Below are 15,131 nucleotides of genomic sequence, written 5' to 3'. Positions count from 1 at the left end.
CACACACGCACACGCACACGCACACGCACGCACACACACACGCACGCACACACACGCACACACGCACACGCGCACACGCACACACACACACACACACACACACACACACACACACACACCTTCCTGTAAAGCTCCTGATCGTTCTATTCTGTGTCTGTATCTAGAGGCTTCTCTTCTTTACCCTCCCTGAGACTTCTGGTCTCCCAAGACCCTCTTGATCTGGACGGTATGGAGGCCCCAGTGTGGGAGGGTCGTGGATCCCTGAAAAGAGAAGGCTGACAACTCTTTCCTCCTCCCACCTCCAGATTTCCTCATCTGCCTCAACGCCTTCCTGTGGGCGGGGATGCGTATGACCCAACTGGCAAGCTGGAAGAAATCTACACCAACCAGCAGCTCACGATGGAGGTGAAAGCCTCCAAGGACAAGAAATGGCAAAGCCCCACCAAAAATGAAGGTTAGGAACCTTGGGGTGGGAAGGGCAGGGCCAAGAAGAGGTTGGGATGGGAGAGGAAAGCTGCTGAAGTTGGGGGCCGGGGGGCTCCCTCCCCTGCAAGATTGCATGTGGGGGGGGGGGACCCAAGCCCTCCCACAGAGCTGCTCCGCTTCACCAAGAAGCAGGTCACAGTTCCTCACTCCTTATCACTCACCCCCAGAAATTTGTTGTGTGCAAGAGTTGGGTGAACCAAGCTCTCTGAGTCCCCCCAAACCCCAGAGCTCTGGGCAGGTCTCCACAACCCCTGCCCCTGCTCACACACAGATGCAGGTGACCCTGCCTATGAGAATATCACCTTGACCTTCAGAAACCGGGACCAGCCAAAGGGTGGTCACCCACCACCCACGAGTCAAGGTGAGCAGACTTATCGTGCCACCTTGGAAGGAGCACATGGAGGTTGGGGTCAATGGTGTGGAGTGTGGTGGCTTCTAGGACTGTGGTGGGGATGATGGTGGGGGTAGATTTGTAGGTGGTGACAGTGATGGGGTATCAGAAATGCTGGTGATGGTGCTGCTGATTGTGTTGGTGAAGGTTTGGGTGAGGGTGTTGGTGAGAGTGAATGTAAGTGACAAGGTGGTTGATCAGGAATGAAGAGGTGACCGAGATGCTGAGGGGGCTGATAAAATCTTTTGATGGTGACACTGTTGGCAACAGTGGGCATCGATGTTGGTGAGCATTGTTGACGGTGTTGGCAAGGGAGTCGTGATGGTGACAGTATTAGGGACAATCACTGATGGTGCTGGTGAGGGTGAATGTTCGTGGCAGGGTTGTTGATGGTGGCAGTGTCATTATGGTTACAGCTCCTGATGGTATTGGGACGAGCGAGTTGTCCATGGTGCTGTGTTAGGGTCTGGAGGTCACCCCGCCTGCCTCTCTCCTCCAGTCCCAGCCCGGCCCAGGCCACCCCCGGACCCTGCCCTGGTCCCCCCATGGTTGCACAGAGCCATCATGAGCCTGTACATCCTCCTCGCCCTGTGCTTTCTGTTCTGCATCATCCTCTCGGCCTTGGTCCTGGTGAAGAGTGAGTGTTTGATCTCGGGGGAGGAGCTGGGGAGCCCAGAGTTTCCACCCTGTTCCCCAGGCCATCCCATTTCTCTTCCTTTCCCCCAACCATGCTCCCAGGCGGGCAGAACCGGGGGGCTTCAAGGGTTTTCCTGCCCCCTCCTGAACAGATTCCCAGATGTCCGGGGAGCTGTGGGGCTTGAAAAGGGAGTTTTGGAATGGTGAGTGAGGGTCTGGGGGAGACCCGCAGGGTCGTGGCAGGGGTTGGGAGAGGGGTGACCACACAGACACCTTTACTCCACGCCCTCAGTCTCAAACTCGGTGATGGAGTGCCAAGAGGAGCAGAGGAAGGGCTGGAACTCCATCCGGGAGAACATCAATGTGGTCGGGAAGATTGTCCAAAATGGGCACAACGGACTGAAGATGCTGCCAGAAGGTGCCCTGGCAGACCTGCCCTGTGGCCAGAGAATTTATCTCGATGCTCAGCGTCGGACTGGGTGCTGGGGATTCGGGGGAGGAGACAGCCGGGGTCCTGCCCTCCCAAAGCTCAAGGTCTGGAGGGACGATGAATGTCACTTAGGAAGTATTTATTTATTTATTAGCACCTGGCCGGTATGGGGATTTGAACTCTTGGCCTTGGTGTTATAAAACCACGCTGTAACCAACTCAGATAATTCAGGAGGTATTTAAATGCTGCTAGGAACCCCAAATACAGGGCTGTGCTGCACATGGGGCTGGAGGTCCAGCAGGGTTTGGGGGCTTCCAAGGAAAGTGGGGCTTTGTCTGAGGCACCGCCCCCAGCTCCATCTGTCTCCTGTCTCCCACTAGAAATAACCAAAATCAGTAAACGCATACAGAACATCTTGGAGGTGCTGGAGAAAAAGACAAATCCGCGTAAGCTGGGGCCCAGGGAGGTGGGTGAGGGTACAGCTTTGGATTTGGCCCCAGCTTCTCTCCCCGGCGGGGCGGTGGTGTCTGACCTTGGGTCTCTTTCCTTCCCCCAGAACCCACAGCTCAATAAATGAGAGGACACCATAGCCACAGCTGCGACTCGGTGCATTTGCTGGGGAAGACAGAAGACGGGAGCCCCCGGCCACCAGCCTACTGTGAACCCACCCCTCATCTCACATCTAGAAAATCGTATGCATGGTGCATGACTGCTGCGGAGTTGCTCCTGTGTGTGTGTGTGAGTGTTTAGTAGAGGATGGGAGTTTCAATGTGTCCCATAGGAAGGTATTATGGGTGAATGAGTGTTGGAGTCATAGCGAATGTGATGTGCATGCCTGTGTCACGCGACATTTGTGACCACAGCCATGTCACAGTGGGCGACTTGGTCAGTGAGGCCCCAAAAAGTGTGTCGCTGTGAGTGTGGGTGTTGGTGACACGTGTTGCATGTCTGTCATTGTAAACACGCGTCAATGTACTGTGGTATGTCGTGTGTATAACATATGGCCGAGGGGGGCGGTGCACATCGGGGGAATGTACCACTGTAAATGTGCTCTGTCACCACCTGGGAGCAGCCTTGCGTCCTGAGTGTGCCTGGTTATGTCATCCTGTGTGTTCAGAGCACGTGCACGTGTGTGTCCATTTATTTCTGCATTCACATTTTGTGATTCATGAAGATAAAAGTCAAGGGAAAACAAAATGGTTTTCAGAGCTGTTATTGGGGTGACTGAGGATTTTGGTGGGGGGGTGTCTGTAAGTGCCTGAACTTGAGGATGGGTCAAGTCACACGATGAGCATGTAGGTGTCACGCCGGGAACCCTGTGTCCTCGTGCCTGAGTGTCCCCATTCCTCTGAGTGTGTGCCCGCGAGCACACGTGTCCCCGAGTAGACGTGGCCTGAGATATATGTCTACCTAAGTGTACCTGGGCCCACGGATATATACGAGCCCCTGAGCAGGTGCCCACAGGTGTAACTGTGCCTGCGAGTGTATCTGTGCCCTGACTATGTGTCCATCCGTGGACATGCCGGCTCATGGATGTACGTGCCCCTAAGAGAATGTGTTCCTAAAACAAGAGAGTATGTGCCCAAGGGCATACGTGAGCCCCTGAGACAAGAGACGTGTGTCCCTGAGCAGGTGACCAGGTGACCACGCGTGCTACTGTCTCCCTGAGCCTGGGTCAACCAAGGCCAGTGAGGGCCCCGCCCTCGGAGAGCCCTGACCTCGGCCGCGCCCCCCTGCTCCGGCCCCGCGGACACGGACGCCCCCTGGCGGCCGCTCTTGGCCACCGCCGCGCGCGCCCCGCCCACACGCCCGCCCGCCGCGCGCCTGCGCACGAAGCGCCTTTTTACGGCGCCGTAAAGCAGCTCGGCCGAGCAGACGGCCGCGGTTCTCGGTAAGATCCCGCCCGCCCGCGACCCCCTGCCGCGCCTGGCCTCCTCCGCTCCCCGACCCCTCCTCGTGGGCCTGCGGGTCCTGGGCCGGGGTCTCGGCGTCCGCGATCCCCGGCCCGCCCACGTCGATCCACCCCAGAGGTCCGGGGCGGGGGGCTCCTCCCCGGTCCCTTCGGCGGCTCAGCTCACCCACCCCCGTCGCAGCCCGGTGGAGGGGTCTCAGCAGTCCCCCTCACCTCGCGCGCTCTGGGCCCTCCGCACCGAGGCGGCTGACGCTGGGGTGGGGGCGTCTCGGAGCCCCTGGGACCCCTTTCCCCCGCTGGTCGGCGAGTCCTTCCCCCCACCCCGCAGACCTCGTGAGGGTGGTCTCGGCACCCCCAGCCCCTCTGGCCCGGTCCGGTTCTGGCCCAGTTCTTAGCCCCCCCCCCCGACCCTACCCTTGGCGGCGGCTTCACCCTAAGAGAGCGAGGGTTTCGGTGCCCCCTCGGGATTCTCTCCCACAGCCCCCGTCCGCATTCTTCCCCCACCGACAGCGATGGGAGGGTCACAGCATCCCCTCTGGCTCCCCCAACCCCCGAGTGTGCTGCCCGCCCCCTCCGTGTGGTTTCTGGAGAGCATGGGGGTGGGGGCTCCCAGCGCCTTCTCTGCGCCCCTCCTTCCAGCCTTTGGAGCCCAGGCCCACCCACGTCGCACAGGAGCCGGGCTTCCTGCGTGACAAATCGGAGCTGCCCGACGCCGTGTGTTGAGGGGCTTCCTGCACCTCCTCCTGGCTTGCCCCACGGATCTCACCTGTTCCCCAAGCCCCCAGCCCTCCTGGCCTTTGGTCTTGACACACCCCTGCTACCTGCCGTTAGTCTGGCTTTCTGCTGGGGGTGGGGCAGGAAAGTTCCGGAGGGTAGTCAGTGCTGGAGCACATGGCCGAGGAGGGTTGGTTGCCCTTGTCCCCTCGAAGTCCCTCATCTTTGTCCCCTCCCTGGCCTACTGACGCCCCAACCCTCCCATGCACTAGTTTTCTAGTTACTCCCACAGGTGGCAGAGGGGACATGAAGGCGCTTTTCACCACTTGGGAATATCCTGGGGCGCAAAGGGTTGGGGTGGTTTCCAGCGCCCCCTTCTGGCCCCCTCTTGTCTCTCCTCCCACCTTCCCCCCGCAAGTCCTCTGCCCGCCTGGGGTATAAGACTACCCGGCCCCTTATTTGTCTTTTGCGGGCTAAGCGTCATGGAGGCATAAGCGTCTTTTACGCGCAGCTTGGGGGCCCCGTCCTTCCTTCCAGCTCTTCCCATGTGGAAGCACACAATGGGGTGGGGGTCCCACAGCCCATCCGGGTTTTCCCTCTGGCCCTCCGCGCCACGTCCCCTCCCGATCGCCCCCAGCACGGTCGCCTCCTCGTCTCCCCGCAGGGCGGCGGCGGCGGCATGGAGGCGCGCTTCACGCGCGGGAAGTCGGCGCTGCTGGAGCGCGCGCTGGTGCGGCCGCGCACGGAGGTGAGCCTGAGCGCCTTCGCCCTGCTCTTCTCCGAGCTGGTGCAGCACTGCCAGAGCCGCGTCTTCTCGGTGGCCGAGCTGCAGGCGCGCCTGGCCGCGCTGGGCCGCCAGGTGGGCGCTCGCGTGCTGGATGCGCTGGTGGCGCGCGAAAAGGGGGCCCGGCGCGAGACAAAGGTGCTGGGCGCGCTGCTCTTCGTCAAGGGTGCCGTGTGGAAGGCGCTCTTCGGCAAGGAGGCCGACAAGCTGGAGCAGGCCAACGACGACGCGCGCACCTTCTATATCATCGAGCGCGAGCCACTCATCAACACCTACATCTCCGTGCCCAAGGAGAACAGCACCCTCAACTGCGCCAGCTTCACGGCGGGCATCGTGGAGGCTGTGCTCACGCACAGCGGCTTCCCTGCCAAGGTCACGGCACACTGGCACAAGGGCACCACGCTCATGATCAAATTCGAGGAGGCCGTCATTGCCCGAGATCGGGCCCTGGAGGGCCGCTGACCCCACGGGGGATAAAGGATGCAGAGTACCCACTTCCCAAGTGTGTCTTGTGTCTTGTGTGGGGACCTCAGAGATCCACTCAACACCTTGACCCAGGGCCCTGCCTCAGGCTGGGGAGGGAGGCCAAAGCCCAAGCATGTTTATAATACAACAGAGAGGGGGTGTGGGTCACTTAGACTTTCAGACGAGGCTGGTGGGTTAGGTAAGGCCAGAGGTGCTGGGTTAGATAAACCAGACAGAAGGAGTTGGTGGGGAATGCTGGTACTTTCTGGAATCCCAATTGGAGGCCGTCTGCCGGGTGGGAGAGTGCCTGAGTGGAGCAATCAGGCTAGGATAGTGACCAGGTGTTGGCAGACTGTGTGTCAAGGACCAGATAGTAAATAGTTTATGCCCTGCGGTCTTGTGAGACTGCAGTATAATTCCCTGTTATCTACCAGGTTTATGTTCCAAGACCTCCAGTGGCTGCCTGGACCCTATATGTATTATGTTTTTTCATCCCATACCAAGCCAGCTACTAATGGGCGGGTAGTATATACAGCTGGACCCGCTAGACAAAGGGATGGTTCACATCCTGAGCAGGATGGGGTGAGATTTCATCACGCTACCGAGAACAGCCTGCAATTCAAAACATATGAATTTTTTACTTCTGGAATTTTCCATTTAATATTTTTAGGTTGCAGTTGACCACAAGTAACTGAAATGGTGGAAAGTGAAACTGGATGGGGGGGGGATTACTGTAATGTACTTTGCTGATGTAGTGGGAAAGTAGCCACAGAATATGTAAAGAAGTGGGCGTGGCTGTGTGCCTATAAAACATTCCGGGGTGGTCGTTTGTCCCCCTGCTTTAGACCTTTGCTACTCAAAGTGTGGTCTGCGGACCGGCAGCGTCAGTGTAATCTCAGGCCCATCCAGCCCTGCTGAGTCAGAGTCTGCATTTTAGCAAGATCCCCAGGGGACTCCTCTGTACTTTAGTTTGAGAAGCAGTGCTTTAGGATACCAGAATCCCCTAGAAACCCTACCCCCACCCCCATTTCGGATTCTGCAGGTTTGGGGTGTGCCCAAGAATTTGTATCTCTTAACAAGTTCAGGGGAGCTACTGATGGTCCGGGACCACACTTTGAGAAGTAGAGCCCTAGAGACCTGCCTCTCAAAGCAGAAGAATCCAAAATGATCTGGACGCTCAAAATAATTTAAAGTTAATTTTAGAATACACCATTGATATGCAAACACATTTTCCTTGTTAAGTTGATATATTACACATCAGGCAACTTTCCCTTTTTCTCAACACCCTCGGTCCCTGATCGCTCCTCCTCCCCATGAAAAGCCCTTCCAGATTTTTTAGGGGAAACTTGATCAAATCTTCCCCACTTCCTTTCCCCCACCCCCAAAACCAGAACAAGTCTGTTCTGAAAAGGAACCTCAGGGACTTCCGGCTGGGCCCCCCTCACTGCTTATGAGAAGAGTTTAAGGGTGGGGTGGGTGTAACTTTCCAATTTGCTGTTTAGAATGCTCCTTCTGGCTTCGTCAGGGAGGGCAGCACGCAGCAGGGAGACCAAGGGCGTGGGGCTTGGTAGGAGGCAGTTCAGGGTGTCCCAGCAAGAAGCTATGGGCTGTGGTTGGGCTCAGCACATCGGAAAGAAGGTAGCATCAGTAGGATAAATAAAACTACTGAGCACCTGGCACTCGTATCCCAGGGATGATCGAATTATAGCTGTTGGCTCTGGGAGGGTTTGGGAGGGTGAATCTGAATCTAGAATTAGGAGGCCAACAGGTGCATAGGTCTGGGGATTCAGGTATGGAGTTTGGGAGGGAGGTCCAGGGGACAGTGCAGCCAGTAGCCACAGGCCTGGAGGAGGGAGGGAGGGGACTGGGGCTCTGGGAAGGGGAGGAGGTGAGAGAGCCTGAGGGTTTGGTGCCTGGGAAGCTGGATTTAGGAGGAAACCGCCAGAGTCTGCAGCCCCAGGTCCTCTGAGCCGGAGGGAACTTCCAGAAAGGGGTAGTGAAGAGGGAGGTCGGGGTGGAGGCAACTGTACCAGTCCAGGTGAGCAAGGATGGGGCCACGCCGAGGCAGTGGCAGGAGGGGTGAGAAGAGAGCCCGCTGTGAATGGTTTGGAGGTGGAGCCCATGGACTTGGAGGTGGCATCCCAGGAGAGAGACGAGGCGGGATGACCCCAATGCTGGCCTGAGCAACAGGTAGAAGAGTCCGATGGGAGGTGTCCTGCGATCCCAACCTGCATCCCTCCCTCTGGTGGCCTCAGGTGCACGGGCTGAACTTGGCTCGGGGCAGGTGCTGCCTTGCTTCCCAGACCCTAAGTGGGGTGGGTGCCTCCAGACGGAACCTGGCCTGTGGGTGACAAGGCCACCTTCCTATCAGCCTTTCCAGCCAGCCAGCACTTGTTGAGTACCTTCTGTTTGCCAGGCACGGTTCTGAGCACTCCCTATGTGTCAAATCACGTCCCACCCCCCACCCCCAGCCCTATGCTGGGCGACTTGGCTCCAGGTGATCCACTGCATTTTCCTACGGTGTTCCCAGTGGTCTGTTGGACCCCAGAGTCTTCATCTCCAGGCTCCAGCTAGTACATTCTTCTTGTAATGAAGTAGGAAAAAAGGTACAAATTCCACTTCAGTTCTCCTGATTCTCGAAGGTGGTCTCAGGCACTGGACTCTGGAATTCCTAGCTCCTGTGTGCCACACCTGGAGACCAGACCCAGCCAGGCCTCTGAGGAGGGGGCATGTGGGGAGTGGGCCCCATCGCCTCATTTGGGCGGGAGGACTCGCTCCCTGAGCTGGGGCTCTCTGTCCTCTGGTGCTGTGGACATGGGAGCTGCATCTGGGGAGGGAGTGCGGGTGGGGGGATGCTCCTGATGAGGTGGGGGCGTGGGGGAAGCACGTGCAGGTCCCAGAGGAGAGGCCTGTGTCCTCTGCAGCTCCCTGGAAGGCTGGACTGCCAGGCCTGGGCCTTAGTGGGGAGGGGGCTTCTAGCCTCCAGCTTGCTGGCAGGGGTTCTGGGGGTGAGATCATGGAGCCCTTCAAGGCAGGGAGGTGGTGATGGTCAGCTGGGCTGAGGAGCAAGAGACAGGCCCTCTGGGGCATTGGGAGTGGGATGGGTCAGCTCTCTCAGTTTGATTGGGAGAAAATGTCATGGGGATGTTTTAGCCATAAAGAGGCATCCAGGCCTTGGTTGAGGATCCTCAGGCTCCCGCTATGGGCCCGGCAGTTCCAGTGTTCAGGGTGCAGGAGGGACGTGGAGGGGGTGAGCAGGGGGCCCTCCCGGTGGACCCGCAGAAGCTGAGGTGGCGGGTGGTCCGCACGTGGCCAGCCGCTCGCACACCCAGGCACCCAGCTCGCTGCGGCAGAAGGCGTCGTTCCACTGCCCCGAGCCCTGCATCATCACGCAGTCCTCGCCCTGGCCGTGGTTGTTGGGCTCCCCCGGATGCCAGTTGCTGGAGCAAAAGGCTTCAGGTCAGAGAACGGGGCGGGGGCAGGAGCCCCATTCCCTGCAGTCCAATCTGTGCACGGGGCTCGCTCCCTCTTCCTTCCATGTAGGCCAGAGAGCCCCTCTCTGAGCCCCGACCAGGGCCCCCATCTCTGCATTCCCCGTAGCCTCACCTGTCGTCTGCACCCTAGAGACCCCACTCGCTGAGTTTAGGCCTCATGACTCCTCATCCTCTCCCCGGTGGGACTCATCCAGGGAGCTCCTCCCTTGACGATATTCCCACCCCCTCAACTCCCCCAGAGGCCCCTCCGTAAGTCTGGGCCCGGGCCCCGTCCTCACCTGTAGTCCACGGCGCTCCCATCCATCCAGATAAATTCCCCCTCTGCATCCACGTCATGAAGGCCAATCCAAGAGCCCCTTCTGTTGGCATGTTTGGTCAGAAAGTCCTGGTGGGGAGGCAGGACAGGGATGGAGGACTGGGGTGATTTGCTCAGGTCCTTCCGGCCACCAGCACCGCCATGCCACCCACAGCCTCTGCGGAGCCCAGGCCCACCTGCTCCTCTGGACTGTGGATGCTGACCAGCCGTCCTTGTATGTCACTGCAGGCATACTGGGCATGGAGCCACCGCTTGATGCCCTCACCAAAGTAGTAGCACTTCTGTTGGAAATTGACCCACTTCTCGGGGCACGTGTTGCACAGAGAGCCTGGGGTGGAGGAGAGACTCAGGGGGGACAGTGGTGGTGGGCATCATGGGCAGAGTGGGCAAGGTAGGTGGCAGCCTCTCTCCTGGAGTCATCCCTGGGGTCCAGGCCCAAAGAAGACCCACCCCAGAGTCTAACAGTCTTGCAGGCTGCCTCCTTCACTGGAGCTCTGACGCTGACATGCAAGACCAGCTCCATGGCGGGAGCACCTCGACCACCAGCACCATCGCCACAAATGCCTCCATGTTTAGCAGAATGTCACCTAGCAACAGCATCACATCAGCACCCCAACTACCAGCAACATCTCCACAAACACCTCACAGGTGGAAGCATCCCAACTGCCAACGCCATCCCCATGAATGTGTCCATGGCCAACCACACTTCAGTCACCAACACCATCACCACATCACCAGCTCCACAGTCAACAGCTTGTCAACCACAGACACCTCCAGGGTTAGCAGCACCTCAGCCACCAACACCACAGATACCTCACAGCCAGCAGAATGTTAATCACTAAAACATTGCCATCAGCACCTTGCCATTAGCAGCACCTCAACTATCAGCACTATGACCACAAACACGTCATGGCCAGCAGCACCTGAACTACTGACACCATGACACAAACACCTCCATGGCCAGCAGCACCTCAACTGCCAACACCGTGACCACAAACACCTTTGTGGCCAGCAGCACCTCAGCTACCAACACCATCGCCACAAACACCTCCATTATCAACACCTTCATCAGCAATACCGTGACCACAGACACCCACCGTCGCCAGCCACATATCTCCAGCACCCACACTGGGCAACACCGTCTGCACCAATCCTACCAACCATTTCTGCACCACCAGCAGCAGTGGGAGACAGTGCTGTGGCCAAGTCCATCAGTATCACTGTCCCATGCACTGTTCTCACCAACAGCTCCAATAACATCCCTCCCCCAAACCCGCTGTTTTGTCCACTTTTAGGGAAACTGAGATGATTTTCTTCTGGATGGAGGCATTGGTCAGGACAACCAATGGAGAGAGAAAAGGGGACTGTAGGGCTGGGTCCCCAAGTCCTCTGCATGGGGCCAGCTTGGTCTGTTTGTCCCCTTCCCCCCACCCCAAGGAACCTGTCAGGCACTGTGCCATCATGTCCCAGGTGGCAGGTTAAACTCACTGTATCTGGGTTGGCTCTTTCTACAATGACGCGTAGGGAGGGTTCCATGCCTTTGTTCAGATTTTTCTAAGGGGTTTGGGGTCCACAACATTGTGAGTTGAATGTGCTTCTGGCCCGTGAAGTGGTAACCAGTCCTCGCCCTCTTGGGGTGCGGCATTAGAACAGGAAGAGGACATTTTGGGCCCATAAAGAAAACTTCAGGGAAAGGTGTCCTGGCTATTTGTCACATGGTCATGCAGAGACAGCCCCACAGCTGGCTCAGACCCCAGGCCATGGCCAGATTTGGGCGACTACCTCAGGCTGGGAGTCAGGAGAGGATCTGTCAGGAGTAAGCATGATCCAGACCCCCCTCCCCTTGTCCTAAGCAACCACAGCAAGATTTCTTGCTGGGATTCCCATAGCCACACCACAGCCCAGGGGACTGGACTCCTTCACACCAAGCAAAGATCCTTCCCCTTCTCTTACCTAATTGGGGCAGCTGGGGCTTCCCAGAGGTGGAACACCAGAAATGAAGGGTGGGGGCATTGGTTGGGGGCCACTGGGGCTGTAAAACCCCCAGTTCCTATGCAAAGTTAAAGGCACAGTAATTGAATGTCTGCTCTCTCTGCAGCCTGCTGGGGCCAACTCTGCCTCCGTCACTGCCACCCATGGAGAAGATGGTGCTGTCCCCGTTGTACCCACAGCTGCAGACGTTATCCCTCCCGCCCTTAGACCCCCTGGCTGGGTCAGACAGTCTACCGTGAGGACTGTGACTGCTGGATCATCCTACCGATGACCCCTTGCTAAGCGACATCAGCCAAGGACAGCAGCGGAGGACCCAGCAATGGTCTGTTGGACCTGGAGGAGGAAGAAGTGTGGGAGCCCCCCAAATCAGTGGAGGAAAGCAGCTGGCGTCAGGAAGGGCATTCTTATGTGGCCCCATTTGTCCTGCCCTGCCATGAACTTAGCCCCGTTCACATTGTCACACACACCCCTACCGTGTATCCGAACACACCCCACCACACACATACCTTCGTGTCCTCCAATGACACCTGTGCCACACAGGTGTATTGACACACTGCCTCACGTCACACACACAAGCTGTCACATGCTTTTGCCAACCCACCCCCAGGCCCATCCACAGACACACACTCACCGTTTGACACCCGTAACTCTATCCACAGCTTCGCCATCTCTTCCTGGAGTCTTTCCAGCGAGTCTGAGGCTCTACGCCTCTCGTTCAAGCCTTGGGTGACCGGGCGGGGGCCAGTGCTCAGAGACTGACTGGTGGGAGCTCCCCTGCCCCCATCCCTCTTCCCCCGATCCCCTCCCAAGCCTCACTCTGGGACTTGAGGTTGCTCAGATACTCGTGAAGTCCATCCAGGTTCCAGGACAGCTCAGAGTCTGACCGGCGAGGAAGGGCAGGGCTGGTTTCAGAATGATGCGTGCATGCTGGAGGGTCCCCAAGCCTGGCCTCCAGTCTCATGGTCCTCAGGGGCTCAGGAACACTCCCTCCCACCCAGTCTGGACCCCACGCCCCCATCCCAGTCTCTCACCCTGAGATTTCATTCTCTTTTGTTCAGCTCGGAGCTCCTCCACGGTCTGCAGGATCTGGGCAGCTTGTTGCAGAGGAGGGGGCTTAGTGGTATGCAAGTCCTCAGAGCCACCCCATCTCCCCCGACCCCACCCCCTGGCCTCTTTGCGTGTTCAGCTTGCAGTTCCCTGGGTATCAGGATCACAGCTGGTCCACAGCACTGTGTGCCCAGAGGTCATCCAAGCCCCTCCTTTCCTCTCCCCTCCAGATCCCAATCAGAGGTCACTCACCCTGGGACTTCTGGGCCATCTGGTCACTCTGGTGTCTTTCCGAGTCCTTGGAAACTTGAGAGACTGGGACAGCGGGAGAAAAGAGGTTTCCTCAGGAACCATAAAGACAGATCCTTGAGCCCCACCCCAGTTCCAAGCACGGGGGCCCCCTCACATAGTAATAATAACTTCTGCTTTTTGTTTTTCATTTTTGGGGGGGAAACATACTCAGGAAGGTACAGGCAAAAATAGAATGAACTTGTGTACCCTTTCCTCACCTGGCATTAAATATAAAAGCATCGGGCATTCATCTGGGTGCCTCACAAGCCTCAGCCTGCTGCTGTCTCATAGCACTAACATCATGCCCATTTTACAGATGAAGAAACTGAGGCACAGAGCAATCGTGTAACTCCTGCTGTGTAAAGATTTTTTTTTTTTTTTTTGGCAGCTGGCTGGTATCCGGATCTGAACCCTTGACCTTGGTGTTATCAGCACTGTGCTCTACCCAGTGAGCAAACCGGCCAGCCCTGCTGTCTACTGGTATTAACATGCTATCAGGCACTTCTCCAGGCCTCGCTGGGTTTTTCTTGTCCCCCAGGGTGGGGAGCAACATAGGCTGACCCTCAGTTCCTAGAGGGGACACTGAGGCGCAGAGAGGGGCAGTCCCACAGCGGTCAGTGGCAGAAGTGGGACAAGAACTGGATGTCCTAACACTCAGCTCCATCCCACAGCTTGGCCTCTCCATACCGTTCCGGGCAGTGGTCTCTTCCAGCTGTTTCAGATTCTGTAAAGTGTCCCAGTCTGGGGAGGGAGAGAGGGGAGGAGGGGAAAGGGAGGGCTTGTCAGGTGCCCCCACCTGCCCACACCCCACCTGCCAGCTGGGGATGGAGGTCTTGGGTATGACCTGTGGGAGGTGCTGACAGGATGCGTGATGGGGACATGGAGGGGGTGGGGAGCTTCGGCGGGTGGGGCATGGGAAGGGTCTGGCAGGGTCAAGGTGAGAGGCAAGATGGGGAAATCGGGCTCTGAAGGGTGTGCTGGGCTCTGCAGGCTCTGAGATGAGGGTCTGGGAGGGAACACAGAAGGGCCCAGTGGCTTGGGGGGCAACATGGGGCTGGGGGTTTCCTCACGCCACAGGAGAAGCAGGGTCAGCAGCCCGGCCCACAGCACAACGGTCACCAGCCCCAACAGGACGAGCTGTGTCCCCCTCCCACAGCACCGTTTCCTGGGAAGCTCCAAAAACTCTGCCGGGTCTGCGGGGAGTGACAGGAAGCGCAGGGTGAGGCGGGGCTCTGGCTCTGCGCATCTCCCCGTGGGCCCCAGTGCGCCCGGAGCTGTCCAGAGCCCACGCTGAAGCAGAGGGTCTCAGCGGACCCTCAGCTCCCTCTGCCTGCCTTCCCCACACACTACTGTCCACTCTGTGTGTGACCGTCCAGTGCTGGGCCCCAGCCTGACTTCCGAAAGGCTGTGTCCTCATTTTCATCCCCTTCTGACCCCCCACCCCCACCCTACACCTCTGGACGCTCAAGCTCTACTGTGATGCCCCATTCCCAACACTGAGCACCTTCCCTAAATGCAGGAAGGGGGTCCCAGTTCCTCCCTAACATCCGAGCACTCTCCAGCCCCTTCCCCAGATGTCTGACCCTCACCCCGTCAGGCCTCACCCCCAACACCTGGGACCCCCCAACTCTACCTCGATGCTCCTCTGCGGGTCCCCGTCCCCCTCCCCTCACCCTGGCTCTGGGGATTCATCATGCCGAATTCCACTGGTTCTGGGTTCCCGTTCCTCTTGGCTTCTGATTCTATCGGGCTCCCAGCTGCCTTTTTTTTGTCAGGAGGGCGTTGAGTCAGAGAAGGGAGGGGACCTCAGCTACCCTCTCCTGCCTGGCCCTGTGCCAGGAAGGAGAATTGGGACCCACCTCCCCCCACCCTGGGGCCTTTCTTAGAAATTCACCCTCCTTCCCAGAGGGGGACCGGGGAGCCCCGTTCTTTCCTTGGTGGAAGACAGGAGGTCAGGGTCCTCAATTTTGTGGGTGTTAGCACCAGAGAGACCTCCCACCTGCATATTGACTTTCATCCATGGTGGCTTCTTGGACTCTCCTGGCGACGGGGCCCTCACTACCTGTCAAGGTTGTCCACTCAACAGGCACATCACACCCCTGGCTGGGATCTGTGGTATAATGAGGGTTAGGGTTAGGCACCAGGCTCTAGCTACTGGCACAGGACATAATCT

General features: G+C 58.1%; 2 protein-coding genes across 2 annotated transcripts; one reads left to right on the top strand and one right to left on the bottom strand.

Moving 5' to 3' along the window:
* Positions 1 to 3,792: 3,792 nt before the first annotated feature.
* TRAPPC5 (trafficking protein particle complex subunit 5) lies at positions 3,793 to 5,851 on the top strand. Its single transcript, XM_063112671.1, has 2 exons — positions 3,793 to 3,834; positions 5,234 to 5,851. The coding sequence occupies exon 2, from the start codon at positions 5,249 to 5,251 to the stop codon at positions 5,813 to 5,815; it is 567 nt and encodes a 188-aa protein (XP_062968741.1). The 5' UTR covers positions 3,793 to 3,834; positions 5,234 to 5,248; the 3' UTR covers positions 5,816 to 5,851.
* Positions 5,852 to 9,041: 3,190 nt separating this feature from the next.
* FCER2 (Fc epsilon receptor II) lies at positions 9,042 to 14,650 on the bottom strand. The gene is made up of 10 exons (XM_063109995.1): positions 14,632 to 14,650; positions 14,029 to 14,142; positions 13,646 to 13,699; positions 12,920 to 12,982; positions 12,652 to 12,714; positions 12,437 to 12,499; positions 12,252 to 12,341; positions 9,805 to 9,956; positions 9,591 to 9,697; positions 9,042 to 9,258 (listed from the first exon to the last, which is right to left on the bottom strand). Exons 1-10 carry the CDS (start codon positions 14,648 to 14,650, stop codon positions 9,042 to 9,044), a joined length of 942 nt encoding a protein of 313 aa, XP_062966065.1.
* Positions 14,651 to 15,131: the final 481 nt, after the last annotated feature.

Source organism: Cynocephalus volans, chromosome 10 (genome assembly GCF_027409185.1).
Source record: "Cynocephalus volans isolate mCynVol1 chromosome 10, mCynVol1.pri, whole genome shotgun sequence".
Lineage (NCBI taxonomy): Eukaryota > Metazoa > Chordata > Mammalia > Dermoptera > Cynocephalidae > Cynocephalus > Cynocephalus volans.
The sequence above is the reverse complement of the archived record's forward strand: the minus strand, read 5'-3'. Positions and strand labels throughout refer to the sequence as shown.